This window comes from Carcharodon carcharias, chromosome 12, assembly GCF_017639515.1.
Source record: "Carcharodon carcharias isolate sCarCar2 chromosome 12, sCarCar2.pri, whole genome shotgun sequence".
Lineage (NCBI taxonomy): Eukaryota > Metazoa > Chordata > Chondrichthyes > Lamniformes > Lamnidae > Carcharodon > Carcharodon carcharias.
Window position 1 is genome coordinate 77,963,841 of NC_054478.1, and position 12,322 is coordinate 77,976,162.

Consider the following 12,322-nt stretch of genomic DNA (forward strand, 5'->3'; position numbering starts at 1 on the left):
TGGGGGAGTCCAGCACATCAGTGCAAAAGATAAGGCTGAAGCATTTGCTACAATTTTCAGCCAGAAGGGCTGAGTGGATGACCCATTTCAACCTGCTCCAGAGGACCCCAGCATCACAGATGCCAGTCTTCAGCCAATTCAATTCACTCCATGTGATATCAAGAAATAGCTGAAGGCTGTTGGATACTGCAAAGGCTACGGGCCCTGACAATATTCCGGCAATAGTACAGAAGACTTGTGCTCCAGAACTTGCCGCACCCTAGCCAAGCTGTTCCAGTACAGCTACAACACTGGCATCTACACGGTAATGAAGAAAATTGCCCAGGTGTGTCCTGTACACAAAAAGCACGATAAATCTAACCAGGCCAATTACCGCCCCATCAGTCTACTCTCCATCATCAGTAAAGTAAGGGAAAGGGTTATCAACAGTACTATCAAGTGGCACTTGCTCACCAATAACCAGCTCACTGGCGCCCAGTTTGTGTTCCACCAGGGCCACTCAGCTCCTGGCCTCATTAGAGCATGGATTTTTTTTAACAACACACCCAGGCAAACTGTCACATTGCGACCAACCAATCTCACTGAAACTTCATCTTTCTCACAGTTTCCACATTTCCAATCTCCACATTTGAATACCTCACCTTGGAATTCTTTCCAAAGTCGCTCCCACTCGAGTGGTTTCAATAATGGCCCACCTCGCAGGGTTTCAATCTCGCCTTCTGAGATTCCTTATCCTTGGTTTTCAGAGTGAAATCAAGCATCACCTTCCAAGCACAATTTCAAATCTTCAGCTGTACCAAGCAGGGCACCACTGCTTCAAAAGGGTACCTGTGCCCCAAAGGCCTGTAGCACAGAGTCACCAACCTTCAGCTGTCTTCTTGGATCTTCAGGGCTTCTCTCAAGCCCACTTCACTTCAAGTATGCTCAATGCAGCCCTTTCTTTAACTCAGAGGCTGGTTCAATGCTCTTTTCTTTTGGCTTAATGGGACCTATCCCTGACCTTATCTTTGTGCCTTACCTGGGATTTCCTTCTGGGACCTCTCCCTGTCCCCCTCCCTGGGGCACCTCCTTGGTAATGGCGCTCCGCTTCATGTCATCTGACCTGCTTTTTGTACCATTTGCCCTTCCTTGATTTTGTGCAGACACGCAGATAGAAGATAGAATAAACTGCAGCACATGTGCAGCCATTTCCCAGTCGGCACATGCATAAAAGGCCTGAGGTTCATCGGGAACTGGAGTTCCTGACCTCCGACTTCAGATTAAAGGTAAGCATTTGAGTTTCATCACGTCCTTCTATGTGGTAGAAGTCACAAGTTTGGAAGGTGCTATCGAAGAGGCCTTGGTGAATTGCTGCAGTGTATCTTGGAAGTGGTACAGACTGCTGCCACTGTGCATCGCTGGTGGAGGGAATGAACGTTTAAGGTGATGCCAATCAATCAGGCTGTTTGACCTGGATGATGTCAAGCTTCTTGATTGTGGTTGCAGCTGCACTCGTTCAGACGATGGAGAGTACTCTACCATACTCCATCATACTCCTAACTTATGCCTTGTAGATGGTGGACAAGCTCTGGGGAGTCAGGAGATGAGTTACTCACCTCTGGGTTCCCAACTTCAGACCTGCTCTTGCAGCTACAATATTTATGTGGATTCCCCACTTCAGTTTCTGGTCAATGGTAACCCCCAGGATGGTGATAGTGGGGGATTCAGTAATGGTAATGCTGTTGAATGTCATGGGGAGATGGTTAAATTCTCTCTTGTTGGAGACAGTCATTACCTGGATGTTACTTGTCATTTATCAGCCCATGGCTAAATGTTGTCCTGGTCTTACTGCATATGAACACGGACCACTTCAATATCTGAGGAGCCCTGAATGGTGCTGAACATTGTGCAATCATCAGTGAACATCCCCACTTCTGACCTTTTGATGGAGAAATATTAATTGTTGAAGCAGCTGAACACGATTGAGCCTAGGACACTACCCCGTGTAACTCCTGCTGCAATGCCCTGGGACTGAGATGATTGACCTACAACAACCAAACCAGCTTTCTTTGTGCTAGGTATGACCCCAACCAGTGGAGATTTTCCCCCTATACCCATTGGCTTCAGTTTTGCTAAGTCTCCTTGATGTCACACTCAAGTCAATTGCTGCCTTGATTTCAAGGGCAGTCACTCTCACCTCACCAAGTTCTTTTGTCCATATTTGGACCAAAGCTATAATGAGCTCAGGAGCTGAGTGGCCCTGATGGAACTCATACTGAGCCTTGACCCCGGACCCCATGAAGTCTCATGACATCAACTTAAACATGGGCAAGGAAGCCTCCTGCTAATTATCACCTACCACCTCCCCCTCCCCTCAGCTGATGAATCAATACTTCTCTTTGCTGAACGCTAATTGGAAGAAGCATGGAGGATGGCAAGGTTACAGAATGTACTCTGGGTGGGGGACTTCCATGCCTATCACCAAATTTTGCTGCCAGCAGCTGTTCTATACCCCCATCGTGGAACTTAATATTAGATAGGATATTAGCAGTTCAACTTTGGATGAGCTGAGGTTTATATGCAAGATGGAAGGTAACAGTAGAACATTGCAGTAATCCAGTTGGGAGATAATTAGCAGGTCGGTTTTTGCTCCACATGAGTCTCCTCCCATCCACCTTCATTCAACCGCATCAACATATTCTTTCAATTGTTTCATCTAGCATCTGCCTCAACTAGTCATTCTGTCTGTGTCAGCTGTGACTCAGTAGGAAGCACACTTGCCTCTGAGTTAGAAGGTTGTGGGTTCAAGTCCCGCTCCACAGACTTGGGTACAAAAATCTCAGCTGGCGCCCCAGTACAGTACTGAGTGTGCTGCACTATCAGAGCTGCTGTCAAATGAACCAATAAACTGCGGCCCCATCTGCTGTCTAGAGAATAAGAGTAGGGCAGTTATCCCCAGTGTCCTCGCCAATATTTATCCCTCAAACAACATCACTAACACAGATCATCAGGTTATTATCACAGTATTGTCTGTGGAAGCTTGCTGTGCACAAATTGGCTGCCATGTTTCCTACAGTACATCAGTGACTACACTTCAAAAAGTAACGCAAAGAGCTTTGGGGTGTCCTGAGGTCATGAAAGGAGTTATATAAATGCAAACTTTTCTCAAGGTAATGAGTTCTACATTCTAACCACTCTTTGGATAAACAGGTTTCTTGAAGTCCCTGTTGGATTTATCTTCTATTTATGACAGCTAGTTTCATTCTTCCCCAAAATGGAAACATCATCTTTATGGCAACCATTCAAAACTTTTCAGAATCTTAAAGACCTCAATTAGATCACCATTCAGCTTGGACGTGATTTGTACTCAAAATTCCTTGATTTTTGAGCTGATTCTACTGATTTTGGGTGAATTGCAATGGAAACACAATAGTAACCTGGAAGAAATTTCAGGCCATTATGTTTACTTCATCCAGGAGTTTGAATTTTTCACCACTCCTCTACTACTACTCCCTCCCTATAAATTATGACTTACAGAGTCTATAAACAATCATTACATTTGTGTGTGCTGGAATTAAAAACAATATTTTCTGTTCCAAGCAAATGGTGATTAAACAATGTGCAGGAAACATCTAAGGCAGTAGGATTCAATCTGCATAGGTTTTCTTTTAAAAATTACTCCAGCTCCAATTGTTTGATAAAACCCAATGGGTATTAAGGATCATCAGTTATTGTATTAGTTCTCAATCGACATCTATTCAACAATATAAAAGCAGCTAATTTGGTACTTATTGCAATTCTTAGAAAAAAAGTGATAGGAATGTCAGTAAATTTCAATCTTCCAATGCAAATAAAGTTTAATTTACTTCACAATTTCAATTCTCTACTTTCATCAGAAAAAAAATTCCTGCTGAATATATGGAAACTTTGGCACGTGGGAAGTCAAGTTTTGCAAAGCAAAGTGCTTAACTCATTGAATTATATTGTATTCTCTCTAATGCTCCTTTTGTTAAAAAAAATTGCTGCCATTTTTTACCAATGCCTGATTGTAATTTCTCGGCTGTTAAAAAAATCAAAGCCAAACATGAGGTTATCACAAAGAACATATCCAAATTGTCTAATATTTTTAAAAGATTTTTGTCAGCAGCTTCACTGTGTTTAATTGGTTTCGTGTGAGATCCCAAGATAGCGACTGTTAAGAGGCTAAAAGCCAGGAAAAGATGCAAAAAAATTGCTGAGTACAGTATAAGTCTCTAATTGCCAAAAACATTTTCCCTTACTAAACAGTGTGTGTCAAGGTAGTTCCCTGGAGGCAGAACAACTATTAGTACTTTGATATCTTCTGCCCCAACCCTTCACCTCATTTCCCAAAAGACACTTGGAATCTAATTTATTTATCTAACTAGGCTTAGCAGCCTGAGAATTCAAGGCATTTCTGATGTCACCTTACTTGCAGAGAAAAAAAACCCACCATGCTCGGTTCTCATTTGCCTGAGGTATTTCTATTTCAAGGACTAAGCAATAACATTTGAAATACCTCCTCCTGAGAAACACACAAAAATTTTTAAAATTCACTTGGTGTTAGGTGTCAAGCAGTCTTGATCAGGACCATTAAATAAGGGTAATTTAATATTTCAACTACTTAGATGGAAAAATAAATATTTTAAATTAGCTTTATACATTAATCTCATGGTAAATACAAGTGACATGAAAACATTCTAACATACCCTTAATCTCCACTTATATTCTCCTCCATAGGCCATGGAAGTCATATCGCTAGTGATTAATGTTAGTAGAACTAAGGGTGTAGAAATTATTACAGTTAGAATGTTAAAGAAATACCAGAACTGATAACTGGCAAATTAAGAATCACACTGTTAACTTGAATTTTTACTTCCACCCACCAAGTAGCAGCTCAATCCTATCCAGTCTTGAACATCAGTTTCTCTTAAAATCTAGCAATGAGAACCTATATCACTCGAAATCATGTCCTCTAGTCAAGGAGATTCCTGGCCACCAAAATGAATTTCGCACCCCAGCACGACACTTTGCAATGCCTAGGTGTCCCTGGTGTATCCTTTGAAGTGTCTAGGGTCTGAGGGCTCTTGGTGTGACCAATCTCTCATCATAGATTAATATGTTGTCCACAATGCTGAGATGTCTGCCCTGCTCCAAGTACGGTTTCAGGATATCACTATTGGGGGGGGGGTCGTATAGCGGTATTGTCACTGGACTAGTATTCCAGAGATGCGGGGTAATGCTCTGGGGACCCGTGTTCGAATCCCGCCACGACAGATGAAGAAGTTTAAATCCAATGGAAATCTGGAATTAAAAGTCTAATGATGACTATGAAACCATTGCCAATTGTTGTAAAAACCCATTTGATTCACTAATAGCCTTTAGGGAAGAAAATCTGCTGTCCTTATCTGGGCTGGGCTACATGTGATTCCAGACTCGCAGCTATGTGGTTGACTCTTAAAATGCCCTCCGAAGTGCTATTAGGGATGGGCAATAAACGCTGGCCTAGCCAGTGACGCCCACATCCTGTAAATGAATTCAAACAAAAATATTCCGGCTATCAGTTTTTTCAGTATTATTCAATTTTAGCACATCCTTCAAGTGCTTTCCCATGCTTGTCTTATTTCATTCAACCTCTGTGTAGATGCTAGTAGGAATATTGTAATCAATGAGCTGTTTGACCTTACATCCTCAAGATCTAGGTCCTCCTGTTCAGGTTTCCCAATGAATGCATGACAACACATCTGCTTTTGTTTGCCTTGTATGGCATCAGACCTCATGAGTCTCAGCTGGAATCTCTGGACTCTAAGCGGCATTTTTGCTCGTTCCTTGGTACTTAATAAGGTGGCCAATGGCTGATGGTCTGTCTCAGTTGTAAACTGGAAGCCTAAGGCATGGTCAACAAACTTCTCACAGGGCCATGTGGCTACCAATGCCTTATCATCAATTACAGTGCATCTTTGTTCCATTTCAGTGAATGACTGATGCATAATAATCCGTCTACACGTTCCACCTTTCTAGATTTGGAAGATTGCTACTCCTAATCCAGTCGCTGATGCATCTGCAGCAACTACTGTGGGCAGTTGCTGGTCATAGAATGCCAATATATCTAGTGAAATAAGCATGATCTTGATATTCTGAAATGAGATTTGTTGTTATTCTCCCCAACACCATGCCTGGTCTTGCCTGAGTAACTGTCAGAGTGGTTCGTTCACATCTGTCAAGTTAGACGGGAACTTCCCTACCTGATTGACCACCTCATGAACTGTTGGAGCTCCGTAGCATTGTAGGGAGGTGGAAAATCTTTGAATGCCTTGGTCTTTTGGGATCAGCTCTGATGCATGAATGATCTGTCCCAGAAATTTTATAGTGGTTTGCGAAAACGGACATCTATTGTCGAGAGTTAGCCCTGCTTCTTACAAGCATTGCAACTCTGCCATCATGTTCCAGTGTGGTGCACCCTTGGATCAGGATAAGAACATAAAAAAAAGTGCAGGAATAGACCATTCGGCCCCTCAAGCCTGCTCCGCCATTCAATAAAATCATGGCTGATCTGCCCCAGGCCTCTATTCCTCTTTCCTGCCAGCTCCTCATAGCCCTCAACTCCCCGACATTTTAAAAATCTATCTATCTATCTCCTCTTTAAATAATTTCAGTGATCTAGACTCCTCAATTCTCTGGGGTAGAGAATTCCAGGCATTCACAAGCCTCAGAGAAGAAATTCCTTCACATCTCAGTTTTAAATGAGTGTCCCCTTGTTCTGTAACTATGTCCCATAGTTCGAGATTTCACCACTAGTGGAAACATCTTCTCAACATCTACCCTGTCAAGCCCCCTCAGAATCTTGTACGTTTCAATAAGATCACCTCTCATTCTTCTAAAAACTCCAATAAATAAACCTGTTTAGCTGCTCTTGATAAGTCAACCCCTTCATCCCAGGAAACAGCCTAGTGAATCTCTTTTGAACTGCCTCCAATGTCTGTATATCCTTTCTTAAATATGGTGACCAAAACTGTACACAGTACAGCCTCACCAACACTCTGTACAGTTGTAACAAGGCTTCCCTATTTTTCAACCCCAGCCCCCTAGCAATACAGGCCAAAATTCCATTTGCCTTGATAATTACCTGCTGCACCTGCATGCTAAACTTTGTGTTTCACACACCGGAACACCCAGATCCTTCTGTGCTGCACTTTTTTTTGGAGTGCCTCTCAATTTAAATAATAGTCTGCCTTTTGATTTTTCCTATTATTATTCCAACATTAAACTCCATCTGCCAAATTTTTGCCCATCCACTCAACCCGTCTATATCCTCTTGCAGATTCCTTATGTCCTCGTCACAACATGCCTTCCCGCCTCTTTTTGAATCATCAGCAAATTTGGATACATTACACGCTGTCTTCCAAGTCATTAAAATAGATAGTAAAGAATTGAGGCCTTAGGACTGATCCTTGTGGCACTGCACTAGTTACAACTTCCCAAACTGAAAAAGATCCATTAATCCTGATTCTGTCTTATGTGTTTTAACCAATCCTCAATCTATGTTAATACATTACCCCCAATACCATGAGCTCTTCTCTTGTGCAATAACCTTTTATTGAATGCATTCTAGAAATCCAAATGCAGTACATCTACCAGTTCCCTTTTATAAACTCTGCTTGTTACATCCTCAAAGAACTCTAGCAAATTTGTCAAACATGATTTCCCTTTCACAAAACTATGTTGACTCTGTTTGATTGTGTTAAGCTTTTCTAAATGCCCTATTTCTTCCTTAATAATGGACTTTAGCATTTTCCCAACAACAGATATTAGGCTGACTGGCCTATAGTTTCCTGCTTTTTGTCTCCTTCCCTTCTTGAACAGGGGCATCACATTAGCAGTTTTTCAATCCTTCTGGAATCCAGAGAGTTCTGGAATATTTCGACCAATGTCTCCATTATATCTGCAGCCAGTTCCTTTAAAGCCCTTGGATACAGGCCATCAGGTCCTGCTGATTTGTCTGCCTTTAGTCCCATTAGTTTCTCAAATACTTTGTCCCTAATGATAGAGACTGTCATCCATGTGGTAGATGATCCCTTCTAATCCCTCCAAAATGGTTCACAGTGTTCTCTGAAAAATCTCTGGAGCATATATGACTCCAAGGAGGTACACAATTGAAATAATATCTCCTGAAGGGGGTGATAAATGTAGTCAGTAGTTTGGATTCCTCATCCAAAAGCTAGCTGCCAGAAGCAACTGCTTGCATCCAACCAGCTTTGCCAGGCTCTCATCCTCAGATGCCATTGGGTGGATCTTCCTTCCCACTGCCCTGTTGAACTGTGTGAGGGCCACACAGGTGCATATTGAGCCACTCGGTTTTGGTACAGGAACCATGCCTGAATACCAATTTGTGGGTTTGGTGACCAGTGAGATGACTACCTGCAGCAGCATTGACTCAATTTCTTGTTTCACTTTCTGTAAAAGTGGGTATAGAACCTTCCTTGTGGTAAACAAGCACATTGGTCCTAATGTGACGCAAGAGGCTATTTTCAGCTTCGCTCAACCTCCAAAATATGTAAATTTGCTGGTGCAGCCTTTGGCCACCTGAGGAAGCAAGTATTTGAAGATTGCGACATCAAAACTCAGAATAAGCTCATGGTCTACCATGTGGTCATGATCCCTTCCTTATTGTTTGGGGCTGAAACATGGACAAGGTATCGGAGGCACATCAAGCACTGGAGTCATACAATCAACATTGCCTGTGGCAAGTCTTGCATATTAAGTAGGAGGACAAACGCATCAACATCAGTGTCACCTCACGAGCATCAAGGCTATGATCATCTGCCGCCATCAGCTTTGTTGTGTTGGTCATTTAGTTCGGGTGTCAGATACCAGGCTCCCAAAGCAGGTTGTCTTCTCCCAGCTCAGTCAGGGCAGACTTACCAGAGGAGGACTCAAGAAGCATTTCAAAGATATGCTGAAAGCCAACACGAAGAAATGCAACATTGGCATCAATTCTGGGAGACCACTGCCTTGGATTGATCGAGATGGCAGCACGGTCTATGGGAAAGATCCCATCACTGAGGCCCAATGATGACAAAACGAAGAGGAAATACAAGAATGGCGAAAAAGGAACACACCATGACCCAAACTGATAACACACAACCAGACATCCCACATGACAACAAATGCCTTATGTGGTCTGCAGATACCAAATCGTCCTCATCAGCTACCTTTGGACTCATGGAAGATAATCATCCTTGCTAGCAAGGGATAGATAATACTAATAATACTATGAACTGCTTTGGAAATTCTGCCCCAAATTCTGCTGATTTTTCAGAACTTCCTAGTTCATCAACTTTTTCAATGAGTTGTAAATCTGTGCAAGTTTTTCCACTTAATGAACATTCTTGATTGTGAATCACATGCAAAGTTTCTGTGATTGCTGGAGTTTAGCTGTCAACTGCCCTTTGACTTTCAGCTGAATGCCTCCTGAACTGCAGGGTCTTATGGCCAATGGCTACAGTATGTCTGGTTTTAACCACTTGTGTGTCTGAAAGAATTGAAACTTCTGCTCATGTCTAATTTGAAATTTGTTTATGTCCACTGACTATAATATCTGCACTCCAATAGTTCCCTGTTGATTCTGCAATTTCTCCCAAGAATGGTGCTTCTGGTTCTTTTACTTCTGACTTCTTGAATGATACTTGATTTTGGCTGTTTCTCCTTTAATTGTTTTGTTAAGAGTTATTAGCTGCGGCAAACTGATTTAAAATGGCCCCTCTTCTTGCAGGAATTGCTCTCCACATTTTTGGCAAGGCATTATTCACACCAATGCAGCCTTTTCCCACCACAACAGGAACATCGAATAATAGCGGCTACCACACCCTCTTATTTTCCTGTTTGGGGTGCTAAAAACCGGGCTGTATCAGTCTGTTTTTCTCCACGGTATTTCTTTTTTTGCCTCAAAGATTTTGTTTTTCTTTCTTCTGCCTTCCTCATTATCTGCACAGCCTTTGATGGGATCATATCTTCCCTTGACTGCAAAAAATCTGATAGTGTTTCTTCTAAAGCTCCCAGAACAATGCGATCCCGACTTAATTATATTTCAGGGGTCCATATTCACAACTTTCAGCTAATTGATTATATCTCATTAATAAAGAAATATTTGCTCTCTCCTGGTCTTTGAGTGCGCTTATAAAATTTTGCTCTCTCTATTGTGGTGTTTTTCCAAAGACTAAAAAAAGAATCAAAGGCTTTGATAGCCTTGTTATACCTAGTTGTGCCTTCATTTATGTTCTGTCTGACCATTACATCATGTGCACTACAGCCTATGGCATAGAGTAAGATACTGACCTGCTCCTTCCTAGTATCCTCTGCTAGATCCAATGCTGTTCTGTACCTGCTAAACCTGCATTGGGAGCATTGCTGTTGGTAAGCCCTACCTTTTGTTGAACATTAGACTAACTATTTACAATACTGACTCAGCACAATGCTCTACATAGAACTGTCTTCATGTTCTTGTCATGCGATCTTACATCACTGATGATGTAGACTGTATATTTACATATTTAACATTATACTTTATACTACATCGGCCATCATTCAACAGGTCGCATCTCTCTCTCTTTCTCCCCCTTAAGTTAACCAAGAGTGTATTATCTCAGCCCCCAGTGTCTATATTAGCATCTCTCTTGTATTCCATTCCACAGGCTACAGAAATCACTGTTTAGATTTTCAGGAAGAGTGAAGGCCTATGGTCATTAAAAACCAGCCCAAATGTAGTACAAAAATATCAAAACAAAACATATACCAAATGTACATTGTTTGTGTCAACAGTAAAAATTGATTTCTATATTTTCTCAGATATGGTATGTTCTCTCCAGATTTTGTAATGCTAATTTTTATATTTTAAATATAGTTTCTCTGTTTTCTCTCCCCTCCATCCACAGGTTCTGTAATATTTTTCATGATTCTCTGGGTTTTCTTTCCTTTTGTCCCACTGGAATCCCGCTAATATTTTATCCATTTCTCTATTGTTTCTGTAATTTTTTTTGGTCTTTTTTTGTTCTCTATGCAGTTTCCAAAATATTGTTCTCTTGCAGTTTCCAAAATATGTGTTCCTTCTTCAGCATTATAAAATGCTCTCTTTCTCAAGGAGTCACGATGCAGTTTAAACGTACGTAATACAAGATATAGATCCAGATAGTGGTGCTTCAAAATTTAGAGTTCCATCAGCCTATTTGAGAGAGCCAGGACCCAAACTGCGAGGTAGGTTTGTGATAAAAGGAAGCAACTGCAGGGAGAAAGAGCTCTAACTTACTACCAAGTATCTTTAACAGGAATCAGTCCTCTCTGAAAAATGCAAAATCAACAAATTCCATACATCTTATATTTTGTTTTACCCCCAAGCATGAAGTTTTGTGATCCAACCAAATTAGAAATCAATGCTTTCTATAAATTACTCTCATTATTTATCTAGCTTTAAAAAAAATACCGTTAAACTGACAGTTCTATTTAAGTTCAGCAAAAGTCTATTCCACGTAACTACTACTGTGGGTTAGTGACTTTACTTGAGGTTCAAGAATTTTGTACTCATATCTATGTCTGTATGCGTAGTTCAAATTAAATAGGCTACTTGTATCTACATCTTTTCAGTGTTTAAGATCTAAACCGTCACTTAATCCTTCTGTATCCAGCGAAATCAATTTCAGTTATGATCCACTAATCTGAACCTTAAGTTACAAACTGCAGAATCATCGTTAGAGCTCTTCTCTCAATTCTCTTCAACACATTATTGCCCCTTGAAGATAAGGAATTCAACTGTTTACAAAATTCAAATATAGCCGCATTAATAATCTGCACACGGATATAATAAATCACTTACATCCAAATGCCAGCCAGATACACCTCAGCACATAACTGCCCTAATTGATAAAAGCTTTACATTGACTAGATTTTATAGATTTGATGCTTTCAGGGAACAGTGAATAATCACACCTGATTCCTTTTTCATATTTGCTAATGGACATCTCTGTCATGTTACCCATTTCAATAGTCAGAAACTTACCTGTAAACCATTTTAAAGACCTTCTACCTCCCATACACAAATCCAACAGAAAAACTATGAAACAAGCAATTCACAATCCATCAGAATCCAAAGGACTGCCACATTCAAATTATATTGTTAGTGATAAATTGATCTCAACTGGACAAATATTTTGCAACAATATACAAAGGCTTACCAAGATCCATTGCTGTTTCCATGAAACTTTTTTGTCTTGAAGCAAATTCTGCAAGCAACTTCTGTTGTCTCTCTCTGGCTTTCTGACGTCTGCACAACAAA

The 12,322-nt window shown here is 41.0% G+C and overlaps 1 protein-coding gene across 6 annotated transcripts in view; it reads right to left on the reverse strand.

The window, feature by feature from the left end:
- ubr3 (ubiquitin protein ligase E3 component n-recognin 3) overlaps positions 1–12,322 on the reverse strand; it is a 345,071-nt gene that overhangs the window by 165,613 nt on the left and 167,136 nt on the right. For all 6 annotated transcript variants that reach the window (XM_041201112.1, XM_041201111.1, XM_041201114.1 and 3 more), the window contains one exon: positions 12,222–12,310. In XM_041201112.1, the coding sequence (XP_041057046.1) occupies positions 12,222–12,310 (89 nt within the window). The remainder of the gene's footprint in view (positions 1–12,221; positions 12,311–12,322) is intronic.